The 26889-nt window shown below is 67.6% G+C and overlaps 1 protein-coding gene across 1 annotated transcript in view; it reads right to left on the bottom strand.

Annotated features, from left to right (window-relative positions):
- The window catches only part of DOK7 (docking protein 7), a 28023-nt gene extending 1751 nt beyond the window's left edge, over window positions 1-26272 (bottom strand). The window contains exons 1-6 of the mRNA XM_040488949.1: window positions 19957-26272; window positions 18793-18993; window positions 10426-10545; window positions 8539-8658; window positions 7082-7788; window positions 3202-3244 (exon numbers count right to left, since the gene is read on the bottom strand). Of these exons, the coding sequence (XP_040344883.1) occupies window positions 3202-3244; window positions 7082-7788; window positions 8539-8658; window positions 10426-10545; window positions 18793-18993; window positions 19957-20329 (1564 nt within the window). The 5' untranslated portion in view covers window positions 20330-26272. The remainder of the gene's footprint in view (window positions 1-3201; window positions 3245-7081; window positions 7789-8538; window positions 8659-10425; window positions 10546-18792; window positions 18994-19956) is intronic.
- Window positions 26273-26889: the final 617 nt, after the last annotated feature.

Here is a 26889-nt window from a genome sequence, read left to right on the forward strand (position 1 = left end):
GGGTGTTGGAGGGGCTGCGGCACGAGCCAGGGGACAAGGGAGTGCGGCCCCTTAGCGGGCTGCCAAGATGCACCTGACCTGGCCCCACGGCCCTGCACACCGGGCCACAAGGAAGGACCCCAGCCTCAGGGGACCCAGGGTGATGTCCTGTCTGGCTGTTGTCCAGCAGACTCCCCCACACGCCTGTCCTCAGGGTCCCCTCGGGGCACAGACACATGGGGTGGGCCGGCCAGCTCCCCACTCCTCGGATAAAGGCGGTAGAAAGCCGCACGGGACATCCTGTCTCTGAGCTGCTGTCCGCGGGTCAAGGGAGCCAAACCCAGGGCTGGGGGCTTCAGCAGGTAGACCCCGGGTGCCTTTCGCCCCCTTGCCCTTTAACTGCCCCAGCAAGGCCAGGGGTGGGGGGCACAATACTGCCTGCTTGCTCCCAGCGGGGAGGTTGGGGCCACAGAGACCCTGAGCACCGGCCAAGGCCAGGAGCACGTGGTGGCCAGGCAGAGCCAGACTGGGGCCCAGCCGTGTGGGGTCACTCACCAGACTCCATGAGCCAAAGCAAGTCACGCGGTTCCTGCCCCTCCCGGCCTGGGGGCCCCCAAGGGTCCCCCCTTCTTGCAGTGCAGGGTGGGACCCCCTCGGGATGCTGCCCCCACTTTACTGATATAAAACACATTAACACTGATGCCCGCGGCCTTCCAAGCCCCGGAAACTGCTCCCGTGTTCCTCTCACTGACCCCGCAGGGAGACCTCGGGTCCACATGCAGATGGGGCCGCCCGTCAGTGCTGATGAGCAGGCCTGGAGGGCGTGGGGCTCCCAGGAGAGGCTCCAGACCCCCATGGAGGCCTGTACGTGGCGGGGCGGGGTGTGCAGGAGACTGGGAGCAGGGATGGGTCCCAGATGAGGAAGACCCACGACCCTGCCGCAGAGAAGGGGAGGGAGGGCCCGAGCATCAGGCAACGGCCGTCACTGACTCGCTGCACCGAGCTGACCAGGGTCCTCGAGGAGGGAAGGCAGGTTCCTGCTGGATGTGGGGGTGGCCACCTTCCTGGTTTGGGCAAAGCGGGACGTGTTGATCCCGAGGAACAGGGAGAGGGCCCTGCGCACACTCAGCTTCTAAGCCAGGCTTAGGGCACTTGGTGCCCGGATCCGCTCGGGGCCCAGCGAGGTCATGCCACCAGGCCTGCTCTGTTTGGCAGTTTGAAGAGCGTGTGTGCACTTATCAAGCAAAGAACAGGCTGTTTTCAGTCCCCGGAAGATCTCAGCTCCGAGGTGAGGGGTTCGGTGGCCCTGCTGCATTCGTAGCACACAGAATCTACCACAGGTGAGGAAGCCTCCTCCCAGCGGACGGTGGCCTTGGCAGGTGGCTCAGGGCCAGGGCCCTCTCCCCTCGCGGGCACCAGGGAAGGGCCCAGCCGCACCGTGTCCACGCGGGCTCTGCACACCAACAGTGTGGGACTCTCCCCCAGCCAGCCTGGGGGGAGGGGACTGGCACACAGAGGGTCAGATGCAGACCCTCCCCCACGTAACCCGAGAGGATGGGGGAGACACCTAGACTGGTGAGGCCAGGAGAGATCAGGGCGGGCTGCCTGGAGAAGGAGGCATGTACCGAGGGATAGAGGACAAGAAGGAATAACAGGTGAAAGGCAGAGGCAAAGGCCTGGGTGGAGCTGGGAGAGCCCCTCAGGGGCCGAAAAGGGATCTGAGGGGAGACTAGGCAGGAAGCCCGGCCTCTGCACAGGGGCTCCTCGAAACCAAGAAGGGGGCTGGGCCTTGACCCGAGGTCACGTGGACAAGCCCCTGAGACTCCGCAGCTACTTCCGGGGTTAGACTCATGTCTTCCCCAGTTCACAGTCTGCTGGGGGTAGGAGGCAGGAGAAGGGTGGAAGGTTCTAGAAAGCCCAGAACTGTTCTAGAAAGTCCTTGGCTGCTCCCTCCTGGCCTCGGCCTCTAACTGGTGTTTGTCAGGGACAGGGGGTGCTGTGCCCTACCACCCCCTGCAAACTGTGAGCTCCCCCCTGGTTCCCTGCTGCCCCCCACTCTGCCATCTCACCCCCCTCGCCCCCCGCCCCCCTCCTGCTCCTTGCGTTCAAGCCGCTCCCACCATCTCATAATCTCCTTAGATGCTTTCCGGAACAAAGCAGATCATCGATGAGTGCTGCCCTGGGCGCCCCCGCCGTCACCAAGGCTCTGGCCACACAACCCTGGGCCCAGTTCATCTCTGTCCCTGCCAGACCCGGGGCCCCAGTCCCCAGCCCCCGGCCTCAGTGGGAAGGGCCCACATCCTCTAGCAGATCCTGACACCTGTGCCCCCGGCCCCACCTGCTGCTGCTGTGGGCACACCCCGTGCCTGGGTTACCAGCGGCCACGGGCCCCTATGAGGAGGCGGCTGGACAGCAGGGGAGGTGTCTAGGACGGTCTGTGAGTGGATGTCAGGGGACGGTATGGTCAGAGGTGGCCCCCAGGACCCTATCCCCGCCCAGGGAGCCCCAAGGCCAGCTGGTGTGGGCCCTGCTTGCCGATGGCCCTGCCCGCCCCCTCCTGCCCCCAGACGTCCCCTCCGGGTCAGCCTGCAGGCAACGGCCCCAACAGGTGTCCTGTATCTCCAAAGAAGGGTGGAGAATCCGGGCTCATTAGGGTCCCCCAGCCCAGAGGCCCTGCCAAGAGCGTAAGGTCAGGAGCCCTGACCTCCAGCTACCCCTCCCCACCCTGCCCGAGGCCAACCCTGCCGGAAGTTCGGCTTCCCCCAACTTCCCAGGCCTTTCCCGGAGTTAGAGCCTGCTTCTGCCCAGGGCTCACCTTCTAACTGTGCTTGGGGGACCCCAAGTCTTCCCCTCACTCCCTGCCCGTCACTGGGACCCCTCACCTCTGTTCTCCGTCACCTCAAGGACAGGGGTCCCTCCCGAAGGCTGAGGCTCCAAGGCGGCCCGGGCCTGCCCGCTCCATCCACACACCCCCCTGGGCAAGCTGGCCACACTCAGCCCCGCCACCCTCCCCTCACTGCCCGGGCCTGCCCCCCGCTGGGGCCAGGGCCCCTCCCGGCTGCTCACTGCTGTCCCACGGCCCACAGCCCCCTCCGGCCTGGCTCCCACCACTGCCCCTCTTCCACATGCTGCCCCGTCGGGTGCGGTTTCTGGCCGGCCGTAGCCACAGCCACCGTGACCCTCACTTCCCCCGTCCCGAGGCGGTGCAAAGCTGGGGCCTACCTGAACGTGTCATCAGAAGCCCAGGGGGTGGGGCAGCTGCTCCCTGGACCAAAGAGAACATGTGTCAGTCTGTCCGTCCGGCTCACACTCATCCTGCACCCAGCCCGAGAAGCAGGACGCTAACCCAAGTGTGACATGGGGCGCCGGGGTCGGGCCACCTACCGGGGACACAGGCCCAGACTCCCTGGGACCTCAGCTGGCCCACCAGCCCCGACACCCGCTTGCCCTGTTCTGGGGAGAGGGGTTGGTGACTGTGGCCCCCAGGCCGAGTCCGGGCCGCCTGTTGTGATAAACACAGTCTTGCTTACGGGCTCTGCTCGGGGCTGTGCCGCAGGGCGTGAGGCCACCAGACGCGCAGGGGCTGGGACCCGTACCCCCCAGACGCCACCTGCTGGCTGTCAGCAGCGGCCGCCTGTTGGCGGTGGGGGGGGGGGCCACGGAGGCCCAGATCCCCCAGAACAGCTGAGGGGCCTCTTGGTGGCGCCTCATTTGACATGCGGGCCCGGGGGAGGAAGGGGCTTTGGTGGCCTCGGAGCTGAGGACAGACTCTGACCGGGAGGGAGGGACAGTGGCCCACGACGGCACATCCATTGCCACCTGGGCTTCAATCACCGGAAGCCCTCAAGGAACAAGCCCCCGCCAGGGCCAAGGGCAAGGGACCGAAAAGGGTCCAGCATCGCCAGCGGTCTGGGGATCACAGCCCGACGGTGGGGCCTGGTGGGCAGCTGCGGATGGGAATGTGGATGCGGAGGCCCGAAACGCTGCTCCCGGGGACACAGCTGGGTGCCACAGACTCGAGACACGGCACCCCAACCCTGGTCCTGGGCCAGGCTCGAGGACCCCTGAGCACGCTGAGCTGGTCTAACCCGTCACCTGGTGTTAAAGAGCCCTTGGGCGGGCCTGGAGCTTGGGCAGGGCGCGTCTGACCTCCAGCACTGCGACGGGAGGCCAGCTGCCCCCCAGGAGTCCCCACACACCGCCCTCCGACGTAGGAGGCCGGCCGTCTGCCCACAGGAGGCCAGGATCAGTCGCTAAGTGCCGACAGCCCCACCCGCGTCCAGGGGCCAGACCCGCAGGTACAGGCTCAAACCCAGCCCCGGGCACGGGCGGGACGCGACGAGCAACGTGGAAAATGAACAAACGACGACCTACCTCCCCCTCCTTGGGGGCCAGTACCCGTCACCCCCTGGTGCACACGGCCCCAGAGAGACCAGGAGAAAGGGCTCCTGGTCCGCATCTGCCCTCTCTGGTTGCGCCCAGCCCCACCGGGTAAGGCCCCTGTGCCCCCACGCACAGGACCACCCCGGGGTGCGGGGCGGCTGACGCACACGGCTGTGGAGGGCCGGGCCCTGCTCCCCGCCGCTGCTTCACCCCATCACACAAGATGCCTGCGCCGCCACCAGCCCAGGCCACGGCCCCTGCCAAAGCCCCACCCCTGGGCGACCTGGCTCAGCCTGCCTCTCCTGCCTCGCCTCCCGAACGGATTTCCCCTGAGGTCCCAGCGGTCTCAGTCGAGGAGACGGGAGTCCGGAGCTAGGATGCCCGCAAGGGGCAGGTGTGGTGGGGAGGGGCCGAATGTCTCCACCCCCGGGGCCTCTGTCTGCTCTGGGCGGAGGGACGCCTGTCCAGCCTGGCCGTCGGGGGCAGCAGGCCCGAGCCCGGACGACGAGGGGCCCTGGCAGGAACAGACGCCAGTCACAGCCTTATTTGTTCCTGCAGCAAGACTGGCCGGGGCGCCTCGGGGGCGGGGGGGACGATGGGGTGTCTGGTGACAGCTCCCCTTAACAGGCACCTACTGCACACTTGTGTCCGCCACCTCGTTGGACCCTCTCCGTGTGCCCAGGGGAGGAGGCACTGTTGTCCCCATCCATGGAGGAGGAAACTGAGGCTCGAGGCGGCCCAGCTGGCGGGGCGGGGCGCCGCTCAGCACCCAAAGCCTGGCCTTCCTCGCACTGGGGTGCGGCGGGAACCCCAGCCGGAACTCCCAGCTCGGCCTCCACGGGGACCTGGGTCCCCCCAGTTCCCCTCGTGGAGCTGCCCCCACCCCCCGCCAACAGGGCTGCAGGTGAGACGGGGGTGCCAGGGCAGGGCGCGCAGGCGTGAGATGGGGGTCCCTGGAGCTCTGCCACCAAAGCGGGGAGACGGCAGGGGGCGGGGGCCCCAGGCTCAGAGCCAGGACTCACTAGCCCAGAAAGCCCTCACTTGGACACAGGGAGCCACTGCCTGAGCCCGTGCGACCACCGAGGCCCTCACTGTGGTCGCGAGTGGACAGAGGAGCACGCACACGCATCACACAGACCACACCCGTGTGCATTACACATCGCACACAAACATCACACCACACACGACGCATGCGTGCGCGTGAACACACGTGCACACGCTCCACACCAGACGTGCAAACGCCATGCACACACACGCATGCAAATGTACGCAGCACGCTTACCACACATGCACACGCGCTGCACGTGCACGACACACACACGTGCAAATGCATGCACACACACACACACACACACACACACACACGGCTGTCGGGAGCCGCTTTTCCTTTTTCGGGTCTCTGGTGCGTTCAGACTTGAGGCCACTACAAGGCGAGGCCCCATGCTGCTCCCTGTGACCCACAGGCCCCCAGATCTCAGAGACAGGGGCCCCGCCGGGAGGGCTGGGGCGCGAGGTGGAGAGGACGGGCAGACGGAAAAGAACGAGACCATAAGAAAAGAAAATTTTATTTCCAGTCTAAGGATGTATTACAAACAGCGTCAGACTTCAAAAATGTAAGAGCGACCAACGTCTTCAGCCGACGGTGAAGGTACAAAGCCACGTATTTACAGGTGAGCTGTTTGCCCCCCCCCGATGGGGGTGACTCCGGACAGCGCGGGGGACGGTGCCAACCGGAGCCGCACAGGCCCCGCCTCTCGCAGGTGCACGAAGCCGCAGAGCGATGGACAAACCAGGCAACGCAGCCGCACCCCATGCAGGCGAGCAGACAGACGCGGAGGGCGCCCACGTGCCCTCCGGGTGCCAAGGGACGGGCCCCGGAGGCCCGAGCTCCAGCCTCGAACTCAGCCAGGGGGGTGGCGGGGGAGGACGGTGCAGCTTCTAGAGCTTCCACAGGGGCCCCCTGGCAAGCTGGCCCTGCCGGGCTAGCTGGTGGAAGGGACATCACCACCCTGCCCCCGGCCCAGCCCTCACCCCGGAGGCTGCGGCTTCAGGCAAAGGCTGGCGGGTGAGCCGTGGACACCCAGACCCTACAAGCCCCTGTACCTCCTGAGCCTCAGTTTCCTCCCCTGGTGGACGGGCCAGCAGTGGCGCTGCCTTGCAGAGGAGGGGCGGGGCGGGGCAGATCGGTAAAGCTCTCGTACGCACGACGTGCCGTGCTCCTGGCCCGGCAACCGGGGGTCTGCGGCGGCTGCAGGGGGACCTAACTTTTGTCGGGCGGGATGACTGTGCACTGGAGGGGACGGACCTGAGGTGTGAGAGTGGCCGTCCAGCAGGCAGGCAGTGGCACAGGCCAGCGAGGGGCGCCCCCAGCCTTGCTCACCCCGAGGGCACGGCTTGAGCCACCTAGGACACAGCACCCTCCTGTGCCCCCAGCACCTGATCCTCGGGCTCTGGGACTCTGCCAGCCCCCGGCCTGCCCCGCTTTTCCAGAACGTACTTCCGGCCGCATCCCGGTCAGTCCCGTGGGCCCCCCCTGCAGGCCTCACGCCCAGAGAGGAGGAGGCTCTGGGGTTGCCGCCGCTGTGCCCTCCCCACTGCGCCACACAGCGGCTGGCTCCGCCAGCAGCACAAAGGCGCCCCCTCCCCTCCTGTCGGGAGAGACGAACCAGCCCCCCGCAGCAGCGGGCCTGGGCCACGGCTCTCAGGGAGGGGGGTTTACCTTGAGTCCTCCACAGACGGGACAAGTGGAAAAGAAAGCCGGAGGAAGCCCCGCGTGGGGACTGCCTGCTTCCCAGGCCCCGCCGGGGGCCTCGCTGCCCGGGGCCTCCGCCGCCTGTCCCCGCCGCCTCGCGCCCAGCCAGCCGGAGGGACACCCCGCGGACGCCTGGCCACCCAAGTCCCCGGCCCCTCCGTCGTCGGGGCTGCCTTGTGCGGTGGCGGTCTGGTCCCTGGCGTCCCGGCACAGGCTGCGTGGCGTGTCATAATGTGGCCGCAGGGCAGTGGGCACTTGGTACTCGGCCGTCCCCGGCGGGCAGGCGCACAGGCTGGGGTCGGGCACCCCGGCCGCGGGCGGCAGGCTGAGCGAGGACCCGAACTCGTCGCCCGCGCGCCACACGTCCAGGCTGCTGCCCGCGCAGGACGAGAAGCTGCCCGAGTAGGAGGAGTGGCTGCCCGTGGCGATGCCGCTGTCCGACGAGCTCTGGCGGCCGACCTCCTGCAGCTGCCGCGGCCGCAGGGGCTTGGGTGGCGGCCTCGAGGCGCCCGGCGCGGCCTCCCCGGGGGCCTGGGTGGCCGCCGGCCCCGGGCCCTCCTGCGACGTGCCGGCCGAGGACGAGGACTGCTCGGGCCACGCCGTGAGCCGGCTGCCGGCACTGACGTCCGAGTGGCTGGCCTCCGAGGACGAGCTGGACAGGCTGCGGTCGTCCCCTGAGACAGAGGGCAGGGGCGGGGCTGTCGAGGCTGCTCCGGGGCTCGGGCAGACTCAGGGGGCGCGGGCTGGGGGCGACGGCAGGCAGCACCCCCTCTCCGGGCTCCCCCTCTGCCCGGAGGCTCACGCGGGTCCGGCCGCTGCCCGACAACAGGCCCCTCACCTCCTCCAGCCCCCTCTACGACCTGTGCCCTCCTCCCGCCCCCTTGGCCACCACCCTCCGGGAACCGACACGAGCCGCCGTAAGGCCGCTGCTCGGTACAGACTGAGACTGCCTCCGGGGGCGGGCCTGGACGGGAAGGGGAGGCCCCGGTCCTCCCGGTGCCCGGCATGGGACTGGCAGCAGTCAGAGAGGACAGACGGGCTGCGGGCCCCCCCACCCCCAGGCAGGCCCCTGGCTGGCCGCCAGCCCCTTCTGTCTGTTTTTCCAAAAACCAAGAGTCGCCAGGAGCTGAGAAGGGGCCCTTCTGTCTCAGCGCGAATGGTAAAGCTGAGGCAGGAGAGGCCACGGCCTCGTCAGGCCACGTGGCTGGTGGCCGGCAGGGATTCAGACCCAGCTCTCACCGGCTCTCAGGCAGCACCACGCCTCTGCTCAGGGCCCAGGCTGGCAAGTGGTGTGTGTGGCATCACAAGCAAGGAACAAAGGAGCGAGCACAGCAGAAGGAATGAATGAACGAATGAGCACAGGGGAGGAACAAACAGGAGCCCAGAGGTCGACCCCTTCCCCGCGGCAGGTGCGGCCCACCTACCTCCGCTCCCCGGCCGGACCACATGGGAGAGGAGGCTGAGCCGCTTCTCCAGCTTCAGGGCCTCCAGGGCCTCCTGGGCCACTCGCTCCTCCGCGGTGGGGGTCCCCCCAGGGCTCGGGTCTGCGGCAGAGGGAGAGTCGGCAGAGACGCGGCTTCAGCCCCATCCCCACGGGACCCCCAGCCGCAGGCCGCATGCCGTCCAGGACATCACGGGGGACCAGCACCGCCGGGGCCACACTTGTGCTGATTCTGCCCCAAGGCCACAGCAGGGCCACAGGTGACCCCCAGGAGTCCCAGCTTCTCCCTACACCTACTCGCCAGCTACCGAACACCAGTCTCAGGGCACCCGAGCTGCCTCCTCCAGGCCCCCGGCCACCAGCCTGTGTCCCGTGCCCGGAACGGGCAGGCCCCTACAGGGGGCATGGGTCCTGGCGACGCCCGGGGCGGGGACGCCCGCGTGTCCTCCTGACCACTTCCTGTCTGGCAGCCATTGGGGCAGCAAGACACCGGCGTCAGACGGGCTCCCCGAGCCCCTCGTCCACATCTGCAAAGTGGGACCGGGCCACGAACGCGCAGGGTACACTCAGGGTGGGGTGGACCCTGCCCTCCCCTCCCGACCGTCAGCATGAGGAGGCCAGCCTCCCTGGGCCTTGGTGTCCACGTGGCTCCAACCGAGCAGGGTCAAGGCAAGAGGACCCCGGACAGCCCGGGGCCTGAGCTGCGGACACAGTGGAGACTGCATGTCAGGAGAGCCTGGTGATCACGGGGCCTAGACAAAACTCCAGCCAGACGCACAGGGCAGACCCCGCTGGTCCGTCCACACTGTCCTGTGCACACCCTGCTGTCCACACTGCCCATCCACACTGTCCTGTCTACACTATCCTGTCCACGCCGCCCGTCCACACCTCGCTGTCCACGCCGCCCGTCCGCACTGTCCTGTCTACACTATCCTGTCCACGCCGCCCGTCCACACTGTCCTGTCCACACCCTGCTGTCCATGCCGCCCGTCCACACTGTCCTGTCCACACCCCATGTCCACACTGCCCATCCACAGTCCTGTCCACACCCGCCCATCCACATCCATCGCCTACGCCACACCTGTGGTTGCAAGGCAGGAGGGTGCCAGCAGAGGGCGCCACCACACCATCCAGCGGAGCCCAGACTGTGGAGGTTCAGGCCACAGGAGCTACGCCCTGGGTCCCCAGCCCATCCCCGCTGGGCCTGTGTGGGGTGTGGAGGTGGGATGAGGGGCCGCACCCTGGCTGTGCTGCCCGCACAAGGAGGCCACAGATGTGAGCTCACTGACCACGTGCTGCACGGCCAGGGGCTGTTGTCTCCCACCTGGACAGCGGGACAAGTGCCACCCCACGGGGCTCCGGGGAGCCCCGGCTATCCTGTGTATGTGCCACCCGGTGTGGCCTCGGGGACCAGCCTCTGCCCCTCCCGCGGCAGCTGGGCTCAGGCCTCCACACCGGCCCCGAGGGGAGGGCAGACCTTCCTCCAGTGGGAGAGGGGGACCAGAACCTAGGGGTCCAGCCCTGCTCTGAGCCCCCCCCAGTGCCTGGGGCAGCCTGGCCCTTCTGGGCTCCGGCTCCGCCCCGGCCCAGGGCTCGTGACGAACGCGCCCCAGCCACACCCCCCCCCAGTTGAGACTCCGCACACCAGGCAACCTCACAAAGCAGCCTCCACTCCAGCTCGGACCCGGCCCGTCCTGACCTCAACCCACAGCACCAGTCGTGTGGGGCCAGGCCCCCACCCCAGTCTGGCCCGGAAGGGCAGCGGGGATGCGAGCGGTCGCCCGGGGAGTCCGGCAGCGTGAGCCCTCGCGAGGTCAGCCCACCGGACCCGGCGTCCCCCCTCCAACCCAGGCCACCCTCCCACACGCACCTGGGAGAAGCGGCCGCAGCCCAAAGGGGCCCTTGGTCGGGGAGATGCCGCGGACGATGCAGTCGAACAGGAAGCTGATCTGCTCTCCCTCGGCTGAGGACAGGAAGAAGACTCCGGCCCCTGCAGGGTGGGGACAGACCCTGCTGTCAGCCGGGCCCAGTGGCCGCCAGGAGGGACGGCGCGGGAGCCTGGAGCAGACCCGCAAGACGGCCACGCGGGGAGGGAGAGCCCGTCGGGCCCCGGCCAACCGCGCCCCGTCCTTCAAACCCACATGGCGCGTCCGGGCGGCCCTGGGAACCTCGCTGCATCTGTAAGCCTGGTGCCCACTCTTTCTGCCAGCCTCCACGGGCCAGCAGGGGGAGCTGGGCTGCTTTGGGAGGATGTGGCCGCGGGAGGAAGCCCGTGAGGACGCCCCTGGTCACCGCAGGGGCCGCCTGGGGCAGGGTCCACATCCCAGAACGCAGCCAGGAGACCTCCGCGCCTCGGCAGGTGCCCCCGTCCCGCTCTCCCGACCCAGGGCTGCTCTGAGGGGGAGGAAGATGTGAGAGCTGGGCCCGCCCCACAATCGAGGTGGCCACCGCCGCTGTGGCCGGTGACACGTCCCCCCACCGCACAGGCCCCCTTCCCGGCCTTGTTCTGGGGCAGGAAACCGGGCCACGGCGTGAGGGCTGGGGCTGAGGTCTTGCCCACGGGGCCCCCGCCAGCAGAGGGCAAGCCGCGTGAGTCAGCACAGCCCGCAGCCTAACCCCGCCAGGGTGAATGAAATCCCTCACCACCCGCCCAGTGAATGGGGACAGCGGGCCACGTGGACACTCGGCTGGTGTCACCGCACAGGAATCCCTCAGCCCCGCCCTCTGCCCGCCGCGCAAAGAAAGGCAGGCGTGCCCGTCCCTTGGCTACAGGCAGACCGGGGTGGGCAGGGGGATGCGTGGGCCGCCGGCCACCATCACGGCCTGCCTTCTCGGGCTCCCAGGGACGCAGGCCAGCCCCGACACGTGGCAGGGCCGCCGTGCCCCTCCGAGGCTGCACCAGGGCTGGGGGGGGGGGGCGTGGGCAGCGCCCTCCAGCTGTGGGCGCTCCATCCGTCCAACGCCCCTGGACCAGGTGACACGCCGGCTTTAACCATGAGGAAACTGAGGCCCAGAGAGGCCGCCGGGCCACAGGGCACGTGCCGGCACCACGGGGCCTCGGGCCGGACGGATGGGCCCCCGAGCTGGGCCTTGCCAGCCGCCGGCTCGCGCCCCGCCAGTGGCTGAGGGGCCGGGGAGAGGAAGGCCGGGCCGCCGGCGCACAAAGGGCCGGGCCTCTAATCCCGAGCTTACAGTCAGCTGGCAGAGGTCACGGCACAGCCAGTCCCCCGACTATAAAAAACCACGTTACGAGGGGAGCGGAGCCGGCAGCCTTCCACCAGGCGTCTGCTGAGCGTCACGCTCCCCGAGGCGCAGCCGGTGAGGCCTGGGAGCCCGGCCGCCACCCCCACACACGCCAGCGGGCTGACGCCAGAGGTTCCCTGGGGACGGCACACGTCTCCCGCCCCCGAGGGAGGCGAGGCCTCCGGGCCACAGCTCGCGGGGCGCGGACCGCTGGCTGGCGCTCGGGCTCCCCTCCCCCGCCCCAGGCTCTGGGACACCCGGAGCCCCCTGAGGTGGACGGCACACCTCCCTGTCCCTCAACACCCCCGGCCCCCCGTAATGCCACCTCACCTGGCGGGACCCTGCGTACCTAACGTTGCCTTTCCGGACCCCTGACCCCAGATCGCTCACTCGGGGCCGCTTTCGGGGAGCGCCTCCTCTGGGGCGTCCCCTGTGACACCCCCTTATCTGGGTGCTGTCCTGGCCGCCCAGCCTGGTGTCTTACGGGCAGGGACCGCTTCCAAGGCACTGGGCCCCAGTGTCCAGCCCAGGGGACCCCCAGCACTGGTGTGGGGATGGAAAGAGGGAAGAAGAGGCAAGCCGACCCCGCTCCCCCGACCCCCGAAAGCGTTGCTCAAGGCTCGTTTGCTTGCCCGTTTGCAGGGCCGGAGGACGCAGGGCCACTCTGCCACCTGGCCACTACGGAGACAACCCCTGCTCCGCCTTCCCTCCCCATCCACAAAGCCCCACCCGAGGGTCCGTGTCCGCGACCATCCTGGGCCTTCCGGCCAGGGCCGCCCACCGAATGCCACTACCCGAGCGATCTGTCTGCCACACGGAGCAGGGACGAGCCACCCCACCCAGACCCTTGACCCACAGGGTCACCAGCAATGAAAGAACCACCGAGTTCTGGGGTGTCCCTTGCTCCGCGATAATCAACACAGGGAGACGGGGAGGAGGGTCTGCTGAGCGGGAGGCCAGCCCTTTGCTGTGGGCAGACACTGCGGGCTCCAGGGGCCACAGGCAGACCTCACAGGCTTGGCAAGTGCAATCACCCCCAGCCACGATCCCCAGTGGCATGGGTGTTGCACCCCACGGAAAGGGCCACCAGCTCCAAGGGGAAAAAAACACTCTTTCATCCAAACGTGCCATGTTCCCACTTCTGTGGGCTGATGCCCGTTGGAAGTTAGTCCTCAGATGACCTCCCGTGTCCTGACTCTGCCAGCGGGTCAGCATCCCGGCTCCACAGAGACAAGGACCACACGGTGAAGTCCCACCGGGGAGAGAGCGTTGGAAAGCATCTGGAGGACTTCCCGTGCGGAGAGGATTCTAGAAAGCTCTGTCCAGGCAGCACCAGACCTGCCTGGTGTTAGACTTTCACCTGTGAGATACCCCTGGCCTGTGGGTTTCCTAACAGAGTCAAACCTCTACTGATTAAAATTTCATTTTTCTCTGCCCTTGTTTTGGGAGGAAGGATCAAAGTTCAACTAAAGGAGTTCACTTGAAATCAAGTTGTAAATTTCACCCGGTCATCTTGCCCACCAGGAAGACTGTGATTAAAAACAAAACAAAGGGGCGCCTGGGTGGCTCAGTCGGTTGAGCGTCCGACTTCGGCTCAGGTCATGATCTCACGGTTCGTGGGTTTAAGCCCCGCGTCGGGCTCTGTGCTGGCAGCTTGGGGCCTGGAGCCCATTTCAGATTCTGTGTCTCCCTCTCTCTCTGCCCCTCCCCTGCTCATGCTCTCTCTCTCAAAGATAAACATTTTTAAAAAATTTAAAAAAAAACAAACAAAAAAGAAGAAAACGGGCCTTGATGAGGCAGGGTGGGGGACCCGGAACCCCGTGCACCGCCAGCGGGAACGCACCCGTTTGGTGCAGCCCCTGCAGAAAACGGCGCGTGGGCGCCTCCGAAACTCAAACACAGAACCACCGTCCGGCCCAGCAATCCCACGTCTGGGGGCCCCAGTAGGAGCTGCAAGCAGGATGTGAAAGAGGCACCCGACCCCCACGTGCACAGCGGCATTAGTCGCAAGAGACAAGGCAGGAAGAAACCAGGAGTCCCTCGACAGAGGAAAGGACACACACGGCGTGGTCCATCCACACAGTGGGATGTCAGCCTCGAGGAAGGACCCCCTGCCACCTGCCACCGCGGGGATGGGCCTGGAGGACACGATGCTCACGAAGACACGGATACCGCGTGGTCCCACTGCCCCGAGGAGGAGCCAGGTCATCGAGACAAAGTGGACGGTGGGCGTCAGGGGCCAGGGGAGGGGACACGGGGGTTAGCGCTCACTGGGGCCAGTGTCAGCCGGGGAAGACAAGACTTCTGGGATGGAGGGTGGGGACGGCCGCATGACCCTGAATGTACCTGATGCCTCTGAGCTGTCCGCCTAACTATGGTTAAAATGGTAAATTCTGTGCTATGTATGTTTTGCCCCAAAAAACAAACAGAACAAACCCCTCCTCCAGGAAGCAGGCTCTGTCCTGCCCGTGCCCAGGAGGCCCCCCGCACCCTCTTCACAGCCACCAGTGCAGGACGGAGCCCACACTGCAGGGCACTTAACGTCCTGGCAGCCACTCCCGCTAAGTGCCCGGCACGTGCCCCGATCGCTGTGACAACCCTGCACACGCACATGCACACACACACGCACACACCCACGTGCACACGCATACACACGCACACATGCACACACGTGCACACGCACACACCCATGTGCACACACGCGCGCGCACACGTGCACACGCACACCCACGTGCGCACACGCACGTGCACACACCCACGTGCACACACCCACGCATACTTGTCCCTGGGGCACAACGGCCCGGGCAGGACCCAGCACCACCCTGGGCAGAGTGTAGGGACATTGCCGGGTGAGCCGCGGCACTGGGCTCCGTCCCCGAGTAGGGGTGGCCTGTCTCCCTCGACGCCCAGCTTCCTGCGAGGTCCAGCTGAGGCCGCTCCTCGGCGACCCACCTTCCTCTCGGGCAGCTGGGCCGCCCTGGCCCCATGGCCACACTGGGTACCTGGGCACTCCCAGCTCAGGTAAGAGGCTCCTCAGGGCAGGTCTGGGATCTTCCACTTCTCTGCGTCTCCCCGGGGCCGGCTGAGGGCTCTGTCCATCAGCCCTTTCTCTCAAATGCTGTCCTGAGTGACCCAGCAGCCAGGAGGCCAGAGGCACCCTGCCAGCCTCCAGAGGCAGCCCCCGTGCCCCAGGTCCGGTGTTCAGGGCTGCTGTGGGAGGGCAGCAGAGGGTGTCGGCCGGCGTCCTCCCCATCCCTGCCGTGGGACACGGAGCTGAGCCGTGGGCCGGGAGCCTCGGGTGGAGACGCCAGCCCAGGCCCTGCTCTTTCCACGGAGCCCAGGTCCTCCCAGAGCCACGCCAAGGCTGGGAGACTCAGATTGACTCTCTGCCACCAGGAACACTGTGTCAACGGTGACCTGCTGGCCCAGAGCCATCGGAGAAGGCGGGGCTGGTCCCATCGCCCCCGTCTATGCAGGGGGCCGGTCGGGCTTATCACAGGGATCTCCCCCTGAAAGAGCGGGACTCGGGGTCCCCTCTGGGGTGCTGGAGTCTGTGCCCCACCCACAGCCGCCCTGGGGACCGGAAACGTCTCATACCTGTCTCATACGGGCTCTGAGTTCTCCCCGCCTGGCCACGTGCTCCCCAGCCCCAACCCCCACTTGGCTTGGAGAAGCCACCGAACACATCCCCTCCTCTGCCCACATTCCCGGGCTCAGAGACCAGGGTTTCAGCCAGCTCTGCCAGGACCACCCGGCATTCAGACCACCAGATCCCAGGGAGGCCGAGATGACGTATCAGCTGGACAGCACAGGTGCTTTAAATACACAGCAAGAGAGTTTCTCCCGGTTTAAGCCTTCGTCCTTTACTCGCTTGAAAGTCATTTAAAAATGCTCACTGTGCCCCAAGAGACTGAAGCAGTGAGCTGGACCCAGAGAGCCGGGCAAACGAGCGGAGGAGGGGCAGCACAGACGGAGGCCACTCCCAGGACATGGGCGGGGTGTTCCTGAGGGTCACCGTCCACGACGTGCCTCTGCCACAGGCTCGGGGACCTTTCTGACACCTGCTAAATTCCTCAGCATCCAAGGACCCTGATCCTTTGCAAATGCAGCTGGCTCACGTGGATGTGGAAATGCCATCGAGATGCCCTTGACCGGGGGGGGGGGGGGGCGCCCATGCAAGGGACAGAGATCCTCTGGGCCCCTCCTGGACACTTCCACCGGCCTTCAGGCCCAGCTCACATGGCCATCCTGGGCTCTGGGCGGCCCCCTTCCTCCCATTCCCTTTCACACCCCTAAGCCCTAACCACACACCGTGGGCCGTCCCCAGAGACAGAGAGGCCACACTGGGAGACCCTGGACTCCCAGCCAACAAGCCCACTCCCATCTGACTCTGAACAGGCCACTGTCCACGTGCAGGCCACAGAGAGAAAATGCCCACCTGGAAGGTACCCAGAGCCACACGGAGCCCCCACGTACCCGGCCTGATGCCCCCCCTTCGCCTACCAGGCCAGGACCCCACCTCCACACCCTCCAGGGTCCTGACCCCACCCCTGACAGTCACACCAAATGTCTCAGCTCTCTGAGAATTTCCTGCTCTCTGGAGAATTGTCTGTGGCCGAGGGCCAAGGGGATGTGGTCCTGGGGGGCGCGGGGGCCGGGCTCGGGCTGTACCAGGGGACGGAGACGACGTGAATTCCTTACACCCCAGACCTCCCAGGTTCCCCAGTGATTCCAGCCCAGCTCTCTGTCCTCCAGATTAAATGCGCCCGGGGCCCTGGGCCCGTCAGGGTCCAAATTCTAGAGCCTTCGCATCATGGGTTGAATGGTGTCCCCAAAGGCTAGGTTATACCCGAAAATGTGTCACTTGACCTTATTTGAAAAAATGGCCTTTGCAGGCATAACCGAGGGAGGCGAGAAGAGGGCGTCCTGGATTGTCGGGTGGCCCTAAATCCGGTGACTCGAGTCCCATGGAGTCGGAAGAGAAGGCCCCGGGCGATGGCCAAGTGGCGACAGAGGAGAGACTGGACTCACGTGGCCACAAGCCCAGGGCCTCCTGCGGCCTCCAGGGGCCGGAAGAGGCGGGAGGGAGGCTCCCTGGAGCCTCTGGAGGGAGCCAGCCGGGCCCACACCCTGACCTGGGACAGAGCCATGAGGGAACCGTTTCTGTTGCTCTGAGGCTCCAGTTTGGGATAATTCGGTCCGGCAACCCCAGGACACCGACTCACGCCCCGCCCTGGACCTGAACTACCCTCCCTCGCCCCAGGACGCCCGGGCCTGAGTGGCCTGGTGGTCTGAGCACACGTGCAGGGGTGCACCGTCCCTCCACCCGCAGCCCTGGATCGAGGACAGCGTAAAGCCCAGCTTACGTAGGGAGAGCCGTGCGAACTTGTCCCTGACAACAGAGCCGCACGGGACCTGTCCCCCCAGGCGTTTGGCCGGCGGCCTCCGCACAGCCGGGGGCAACAGGGAAGCCTAAATCCCCAGCACGTCTGCGCTCCCGGGTCAGCGTCCCACAGCGGGAACAGCATCAGGACGGCCCCAGAAGGGCCCCCACTGCATTGCCGGCGGCCCAGGGAAATCACAGCAGCCTCTGCCCACCAGAGCCAAGGCCCGACGTCCGGCGCTGTTGATCGGCAGGAGGGAGCCCACCCCGCTCTGAGGCCTCGGAGGGAAAACGTCAGTGCGTCCTATCACATGACGGCTGGTCCTCCTGACCGGCCTCCCTGGGGGCACACGCCGGCACCACCCCCGGGCGGCGTGCACCCCGTCCTCAAAGCAGCCCCACATAATGCCCCCTCCTCCAGGGGAGACCCAGCGCACCGTGGCCCCCGGCTCTGACCACCCACACAGCTGGGTGAGGGTCCCCTGGCCCCCGCCCCGCTCTAGACCCCAGAGCGCTGGGACCTCCACTGTGCCAGACCAGGGGCCCCAAGGCCGCATCCAGCAGGGGGCAACAGCAGGCATCTCACCTGTCCCCGATGCCGGCCCAGAGGAGGCTCCCCGGCAGCTGGGCCCACCCCGGGGCTCCAGGGGCCACCGCCCAAACTGCCCCAGCCCGCGGACCCGCCACAGCCAGCGACAGACGCCCTGCTGCCCCGAGCGAGGGCTCCGGCCTCACCTGCTCGTTGGTCTTTGAGGCCGACGACTTTTCTCCTGGACACAGGGCCCCGCAGGCTGCCTGCCACACAGGGCCGGCCCCTACCTCGAGACCCGCTGGGACATGGCCCCAGCCGGCCAGGTCCCCCCTGCCCGCCCTTTGCAGAGCGAGGGCCCAGCCGGCCGGCACGCACACGGCCCCAAGCACAGCCCCTCTACCGGGGGGATCCCGGCAGGACCCAGGTCCCAGAGCCCGGTGGATGCCACCCAAACCTGGCCGAACGCGTGTGACAGACCCTGCTGTGAGCCCTTGCGGTCGTCACCCTCACGTGAGCCTGTGGGGTGGGGGACTGGTGCCCCTCTGTGGAGCACGCAAGGGAGTGGGCCCCAATTGCCGTCGGGGGAGGTCCCAGGCTGAACGGAGATGGGGGCGCACAGCTACCCCCCCCCCCAGCACACCCGGCGGCCCTCGGGGCTCTGAGGGGGGCGCATCTGTAACATCGGGATAGCTTTTCACCTGCCCCTGCCGCACCCCCGGGCATGGTGTGTCCACGGGGCATCCTTGGTCCACACGTGTCCCGGCATGGGGGCGGGGGGGGGGGGGGGGGGGGGCTGCGCCCCTGTTTTTGTTTCTCACTCAGTCCGAACCCTGTGACTTCAGGCACAAGGCCATGCGTCGTGACAGGCAGGCCTGGCTGCAGGGGTGCGGGTGGGCTGCAGCCGGAGGGTCCGTCCTCCCTCCTCGGTGGCCTCAGCGCTGAGCACTGGGCTGTGAGACACCTGGCCTCTCCCACCACTTTTCCAAGACGCCAGCCAAGCGAGCACACGGGTGGGGCGGGCGGCTCCAGGCCGAGGGTTTTGGGGTGAAGCCGAACTCCGAGCGGCCCCGCATACTTACAGTACCCACACCTGGTCCCGCCTTCGAAGATGAATCCGCTGGGCACGGCCCCGTAGCGCCGGAGGTCAGACAGCTTCCACTGCCCCGCGACAGCCGGAGGGATGTCCCTGGCCACGACGAGGACGTCGTTGCAGAGGTGAAGGGTGGCGGGGCCGCTCTCCAGCTTGGTGCCTGGAGCCACCGTCACGTGGAACCTGTGCACTGAGGGCAGGGCAGGGGTGAGAGGGCATCACTGGGAGCAGAGGCCCGGCAGAGGGGGCAGCTCCCAGGCGTCCGTCCTGAAGGCGGGATGCCCTCAGCTCCCGGCCCGGGCACCCGTCACCACCTCTGGAGGCAGGCAGGCCCTCGGGGGGGCCGCCCTGCCCACGCGCCCCCCCCCCCCGCCCTGGTCCTCACAAGCCGGACTCGGCCTCAGCCGGCTCCCGAGAGAGCCCCCTCCTCGGGCCCCCAACGCTCAGCGGCAGAGGCCAGTGAAACTGTAACGATTATTTTAAGCAAATAAATATTAAGGCAAAAGTCTGTGAGGAGCCAAGTATCAAAGGTCTGAATAAAGACGAGGCCGCTCAGGGTTTCGGGGTTGGGTCAGGAAGGAAGGGGAAGGGCCGTGTAGGCTTGCAACCTGTCCTCCCCCCAGATGTTGGTACTGCGTTCATCACTGGCTTGTGCGAGATCTGGACGTTTCTAAAGGCTGTGCTCCTTGGCGTCCGCTGTGAGGGCCGCCCGCCCTCATCCGGCCCTCCTCTGGGCCCGGCCTGGCGACCCCGCCTCCCTGGCTCAGGCGCCCCCAGCGGGGTGCAGCGGGACGCTGACTGTGGCCTCGCTCCCCCAGAACCTGGCTCCGGGCAGGGGAGGGGCCGAACAGCAGGCCTGTGGAAGCTCCCTCTGCTTGGCCAGCGCCCGCTCGGGGTAACGGCTCTAGTTCTGATGGGATCGAGTCAGGAGCTCGGAAGGTCCCGGGGCCCCAGCTGCTCCCCCCACGCCCCTCCCCTCACAGGCCCCGAGCGCGACCGCCCACCCCAAGCGCAGAGCCTGGCGGGAGGGGGGGGGGCCGGCAGGTGCTCGGCAAACCCTCCCGCATCGCACCCTGGAGTTGCATCGCGGCCCCTGCGGCCTGTGGATGAGGGCCCCACGGGACGCGGGGTCTGTCGCCCTGGCCTCACTCACCCTCACCGAGCGCGTAGCGGATCCGAGCGTCCCAGGCGCACATGGCCTCGCGGCTGTCGAAGCCCAGCATGACGGCCTGGGACAGGCAGACGATGGCCAGCGTGTGGGCCAGGCCCTCGTAGGGCAGGCCGGGCTCCAGGCCGCAGATGTCCTCCAGCATCAGGCTGCTGCGCTCCCGCAGGCCCTTGGTTCGCTCAGACTTGTCCTTGTAGGCCAGCATCAGGAGGCAGTCTGCGAGGGCGCCGGACGAGGCACGGTGGGCCGGCAACACCACGCCCCAAGCCCCCGGCGTCCCCCGCCCGGAGAGTCCCGGCTTTGAGGTACGACCCCAAGCGAGCCACCCAGCCGCCCTGAGGAGGCACAGTCTCTTCATCTTCCAGGGGCGTCGCCCACCCTGCACGGCCCACGGGCCACAGGGGCAGAAGTGGGCCCGGGACACTTGGGCCCGACCCTATCCCCCACCAGGGCACCCACCCTGCCCCAGGCTCTGGGACCCACAGGGGCCACCCTCAGGGGCCGCCGGGCCCACGGGAGCTGTGGCCCGAGGCCTGCGGGGACGGGCCCCCTTCCCGTGCACCTCCTGGGTCTCTCGTCCTCCAGGGGGTGCGCTGGACTCCAGCCCTCGGGGAGGAAGCCACTGCCCCCTCGGGCCCACTGCCGGACCCCACGCCAGCCTGCCCGCAAGACTGGCAGGTGCCACGCCTCAGTCCTAGAGTCCCCGTTTTCCGTCAGCATCATGGTCGCCGGCCCCGTCATCCCAGCGGGACAGCAAGCCAGAGCCGCTGAGGCCGCACGCGGCCCCGGGCGCGGCCCCCACGCCGTCCACCTGCACTGGTCCAGGCACGCCACAGAGGATCAGATGGCCCTGGGCCCCCCGCGGGCCTGCCTAACAGAGCGTCCCCACCTGCCTGGGCCCCGGCCACCCGTTCTTCTGTGAGGGTGGAGGGCTCGGGGGCCCGACGTGACGCCGAGGCACCTTTCAGTGTGAGATGCCCCAAATCCCACGAGAAAGCTGGAGGAATAAGGCCCCTGGTGAGAGCCGGAGAGGGTGGGGGAGGAAGCTGTGGGGACCCCGCGGGAGGGGCGCGGTGATGTTCCCACTCTGGCCTCTGAGAGCAGGCCCCCCCAACCCACGTGACCACCACATCCCGCAAGAACTCGACACACGCGGATCATTGCAGCCGAATCGGGGACAAGTCACGGTTGTGAGCCACGTGCTTCCTGCCGTGCGAGGCCCGGCAAACCACAGCAACGGCCCCTCCGAGGGCCCACGGGGGTCCACAGAGCTCCCTGGTCAGGGCCGAGGGCAGCGTCAGCCCCCGACGCACCTCTGTCCTTGCGGCATGAAGCGGCCGCAAAGTCAGGGGGACCGCGAGCCTGCTGCCCGTCCCGCTCGCAAACCCGTCCTTCGTGTCTGAGACGCTCACATCAGGAAAAAGCAAACACGTTCCCGTTTTGAGGGGGAAAAGCCCAGAAGCTACAGAAACCCACGTGCTCCCCTGAGCCTTCTGGTGTGTGTTCTCTCCCAGTACCAGCCCGGGAAGAGGCTGCGGCTTCGGCCCACTCCCTTTGGAAGCTCACAGCCGGGCCACAGAGAAATAAGGCACACGGGCTGCAAAGGACATGTGTCACTGCAGACACATCCCCTCACGTGTCACCGGAGAAGTCAGGCCCCGGAGCCAAGAAAGAGCCTGGGTAAGGGCCTCCGCACGGGACAAAGGGAGCCAGGGAGGGCTGCAGGGAGGAGGTAGCACACGTGAGGGGACAGCCCCGCCTCCCGGCCCCCACAGTCCCGGTCCCTGGTCCGACAAGCAGCCGCCACCCGGTCCCTGCAGCAGGCTCTGCGGTCCCTCACAGCACTTTTTCTAGCCGGGTCTGTGCCTTGTCCGGTTGCTGTCCCCACTCCCACCAGCCCCGCGGGTGAGCTCTTGAAGGCGGGCCCCCTTCCGCTTGTGCACAGTGACATCCCCGGTGCCCCGCATGAGGACGGTGCGGGGTGATCTGTCACTTTAGGCCCGGCCCGACCTGCACGGCAGAGCGAGACTGTCACCTCCTTTGTTCTAGGAGTTATGCTCCCAGGAATATAGCCACAAGCAGGGTCAGCACACCTTCCTGTAAAGAGCCAGACAGTAACCGTTTGGCTTCATGGGCCACACAAGGTCCGTCGCGGCGGCCCGACTGTGAGGACAACAGAGTAACACGCGAGTGAGTGGCCGTGTTCCGATACAACTTTACTACAAGCGGCCCGCCGTGGCTCGGGGCTGCGGTCGGCCGACTCCGGGGCTAGAGTCGAGGCGGCTACAAGGGCCACGCCCTCCGGCTGCCTCCCGCGGCCGGGCGGGCGCCCCCATCCCAGACCTGCGCACCCATGGGACGGGTTTTGGGGGCCCGCGTGTGAGCGCCACACGTGTCCCCGAGCCTGTCCAATCTCCTCCGGGCTGAGCGGCCGCCATCCCGTCCCGTATGGACACAACCGCGGGCACCCTCGCCCATCCGCCGGGGGCCGATCAGGCCCCGGAAGATGCGTCCACGCCTGACCCCAGAGCGTGGGAGCACCACCTTTTTGGTCAAGTTAAGGACCTCCAGGTGAGGTGGTCCCGGGTCGTCCGGGGGAGCCCAGATCTAACCGCGAGCGTCCTCACAAGGCACAGGCCAGAGGACAGACGCAGAGAGGAGGAGGCCACGTGAGGACCGTCGCAGAGTGATGGGGCCGCAGGCGGAGCGCCTCAGCCTCCAGGAGCTGGAAGAGGCAGGTGGGAGCCTCCCCAGGGCCTTCCGCGAGGAACGTGGCCCTGCCGACACCTTGATTTTGGACCTCCAGCCCCGGGGACCACGAGAGAGCGGGTCTCTGCAGCCCAGGAACCTGGGACGTCCTCCAAGTCACTGCTCGCGTTTCTAAACGTGGACGGAAAGGCCGGGCACAGCCACGGCCACGGCCTGGTCTCGGCCGGAGCAGCTCGGGTCCACCCCATGCTCAGTGCTCCGAGCCCCCCAGCAGCTCGGCTGGGACCGTGGGGAGGGGGCTGGGTGGACGCGGTGACTATGCGGCCCATGGGGCCCTGCGACTGCAGCTGCTCCCACCACGTCCCCGCCACTTCCCCGCCACGTCCCTGAGGGCAATGAGTTGGTCTTATTTTTAAAGCCCGCCCCCGGGGGGTAGTGCACCAGAGGAACAGAAATTCTCCCTTCCTGCCCGTGACAAAGCAGGGTCGGCCGGGGTGGGGGGGGGCACTGACACTGCCTGCACCCTGCAGACACAGGGCTGAGGAACGCACCCCCCCCCGCCAGAGAGCCCCACGGGGCACCCCACAGCCGCGCCCCTCACGGGAAGCCCAGAGGGACGGGTCCTGCGGTGAGGCCTCCGGGTCAGCCGCTCAGGGAGCACGCTGGGCCACCCACTGGAAGGGCCTCTATCCAGCTCCTGTCCACGCGGGCCGGGTGCGCCCTGTTCACAGCAGGAGGGCTGAAGGGTGTCTGTGACGTGGCTCCAGGCGCGGGAGGCAGAGCCGTCCACGAGCCCAGAGAGGGCATGGCCCGGGGCAGCGGGCGGCTCCCTGGAGCACGTGGGGCCATCACGGTGATAGGAGGCAGAGGAGGCAAGGAGGTAAACCAAGGCACCGAGGGCTGACAGGCACACACACACGTGCACTCAGCCACACAACACACACAGACATCCACGCACGCACACACTTACACGCACACCTCCACGTGACTGCTGTGGCCGCCGGGCCCCTCCCTGTGCACGGCTTCCGGGGTGGGAGGCTGGCTGACCCCGTCCACGACTGTCGACCCACCCCCAGCGCTCAGAGCCCCCCTTTCCGTCTGCGGGATGGACGCCACCCACCGGGCCCAGGCCAGGTGTTAACACAGCCTCACCACCCTGCCGGCGAGCTCAGGGTGGCCTGGCAGGGGACCTCAGCGTGGGCCTGGGACAGCCCCACAGCATCACTCGGCACTGGGGAAGATGGCTCGCCCCTGAGTCCGCCCCTGTCCTCCAGCAACTTCCGCCTTGCCGGGACCCCTCAGAGCCTTCCCACACCTCCCACCCTGCGCCACAGGCTGGTGCGTCTCCCCAGAAGCCCTCGGCCCAGTTCATTGTGCTTGTGAGCAGACGGGGGACCCGGGGGACAGAGCCCAGCCCTCACAGAGCTGACACCCAAGAGGGGACAGGGTCAAAGGGGGCCACCATGGGAAGTACTGTTGAGGGGATGGCAGTGGCTGCGGGGGCCCCAACGCGGGGCCGAGACTCTCTCAGAGGGCACAACAAAAATGACTCCCAAGTGATGCAAGGAGCCAGTGCAGCAGCCCTGCAGGGATCGGTGCTGTGCTACAGGGAACAGCCAGTGCAAAGGCCCAGAGGTAGGAACCCAGAGGGCCTGCGGGCAGGAGAGGGAGGGAAGAGTGGTCCACGCTGTCTGCTGGTCAGGAGGGCCTGGTGAGCCCTGGGGGCTGTAGGCAAGGAGGCTCAGCCTGGCTGCGCCCAGAGAAGACGCCTGGGGTGAGAGCAGAAGCCTCCAGGCTCCTGCGGCTGGTCAGGCAAGAGGTGCTATTGGCCCAGGCTGGGCGGGGAGAGGGGGCCAGGGTCAGGCTCTGCATTAACCATGATGACAGCCTGACGGGACCTTCCCCACAGGACTTCTCCGTGGGCAGGAAGAGCAGCCATCACACTGGATTGCGGGGGGGGGGGGGGGGGGGGGGGCCCCGGGGGGGGGCTGCGGGGGCGGGGCTTGGGCCACGCCGTCCTGGACACGTGAGCTGGAGAGGCCCATCGGACACCGCACACGCAGGTGGCTGGACGTGGGCGTCTGGAGATGTAAAAATAACTGTGGGGTCATGAGCCCTCAGATGCGCTTGCGGCCAGGGCCGGAGAGCCTCGGGGAGGGCCGGCTGGGGACAGGCAAACCTCCGGGCCTCCAGGCTCAGGGAGAGGCCGGCCCAGAGGGTGGAGACGGAGGTGGACGCCCACGAGACGCGGCAGAAGTGGCTGCTGGATTCAGCCCTCGTGTCACGGTGACCTTGACACGGTGCCTTCAGCACAGCAGCTGGAAGAGCCCAAGGGGACCCCTGCTGAGGGGGCGGCAGCCTGGGGGCAGCTGGGAGCAGCCGGGAATGGGGCCGAAGCCGGGAGGGCCCTCGCTGAGCCTCAGGCCCAGGATGGAGTGTGGGCCCAGCCCGTCTGGGATCCGACCCAGGAAGGAAACAGTTCACGGTGCTGCCCGAGGGGGTGGGGGGGGGGGCGTGCAGGTCTGTGCGGCTCACAAGGACGGGCCACCCAGAGAGCACAGGCATCAGCGGGGACACTCAGGCTGTCGGTGCTCAGCCCTCCCGCCCGGTGGGCCACACATGCGCCCTCAGCCGGGAGCACGGCGGGAGCCGCATCTGGACTGGTCCAGGTCACATGGTGCGTGCGGGCGGCACTGAGATCTGAGCTCGGGGTTCCCCAACTCCCGGTCCTGAACCCGGGGCTGTGGGGATCCCAGGCCCCTTCTTCGATGTCCCCACGGGGACAGGAAGGCTGGCCACCACTCACACTCTGTCCCGGGCTGCCTGTCCGGCCTGGGACTGAGCCCATTCCCGGGGGACAGAGACCCTCCCCGTCACCAGCACCTGGTGCCTGGCCCACCTCAGAGAAGCTGCCAGCCGCACGGGGCACGTGCCGAGGCCCCGCTCCCGGTGAGTCTGCGTGGCCCCGGGTGTTGCCCACGGCAGCTGGGCTCACAGCCCCCACCAGACTGCCTCTGGCTGGCGATGCGGGGTCCTTGCCATCCAGGACTGCGGGCAGGGATGGGGGTGGGGAGGGCCATCCTGGGTTCAGGGACGCGAGGTGATAGATGCACGGCTCAGAGGGGCGGGAGGGAGCCCACCTTCCATTGCCCCTAATCCCCTCCCAACCCTGCCGGGGCTCAGGGGCTCTCCAACGCAAGGCCCCGCCTGGGGTGTCCTGCCCTCTCTCCCCCCCACGGCCCCCCTCAAATCCAGAGCTGGCTCCTCTGCGGGAGGCTCCTCCCTCCCCACATCCTGAGGTCCTCTCCACACCGGCCCCGCACTTCCTACTGCTCCTAAGCACGTGGGAGAGCCCAGGCAAGGCGCCATGGACACCAAGTCCTACCGACCCAGATTCTGGATGCCGGGGACCCCTGCACACTCCCCGCAGTGTCAGGCAGGCCCACGCCAGGCTCCAGCAGGAAGCTCTCTTGGATCCTGAGGTGAAACCCACCCCCAGGGGCTGCAAATCACACGCTCCGCTCCCACGTGAGAGAGGGAGGAAGGCCACAGAGACCACCTGTGGGGCTGCTCCTCAGGTGGCGCCGTGCAGGCCCCCCCTGCTCCCCCCCACCCCATCCCACCAAGCAAGCTGCCGCCAGCCCCCCACACCCACGAGCCTCTTCAACGTTTCCGAGGGCCTCTGCCCCGCTGCCCTCAGCCTGGGCCTGCCTCTCCATTCCCTGCCTTCCAGGGGCCACTCGGTGTCCCCACCCCTATGCCTCCTCTACCGGGCCGCCCTGGAGCTTCCCCTGGACAAGACCCCCGGGCCACCAGGCACAGGGTCTTTGCATGAAGAACTGACTGGCTCAACGAGACGTCAGTCAAGCCCGGGACCCCTTGGAGGGGAAGCTGAGGCCCAGGCAGGAAGAGGGTGTCCAGGACCAAAATCAGGCCCTCGTATTGCAACTGTGGGCAGGCGCTGGGCAGGGAAGGGGGAGGGGACCCGGGAGGGGGGACCAGGGAGGGCGCCCACCCGCCCACCCCCCACCCCCCACCCCTTTCCAGGGAAATGACAGACACCCCAGGCGTCCCGGGAAGACATTCCAGCAGTCCCACATGGGTGAGGCAGCACGCACTCACACCCCCAGCACCCCACACAGACCCCAGGGTGCTTGGGTCCGCTCCAGGGCACCTGTCTCCCCAGACAGCTGCAGCCACGCGGCTCCC

This window comes from Herpailurus yagouaroundi, unplaced genomic scaffold (genome assembly GCF_014898765.1).
Source record: "Herpailurus yagouaroundi ecotype Mexico unplaced genomic scaffold, PumYag 28, whole genome shotgun sequence".
In the NCBI taxonomy this organism is placed as follows: domain Eukaryota; kingdom Metazoa; phylum Chordata; class Mammalia; order Carnivora; family Felidae; genus Herpailurus; species Herpailurus yagouaroundi.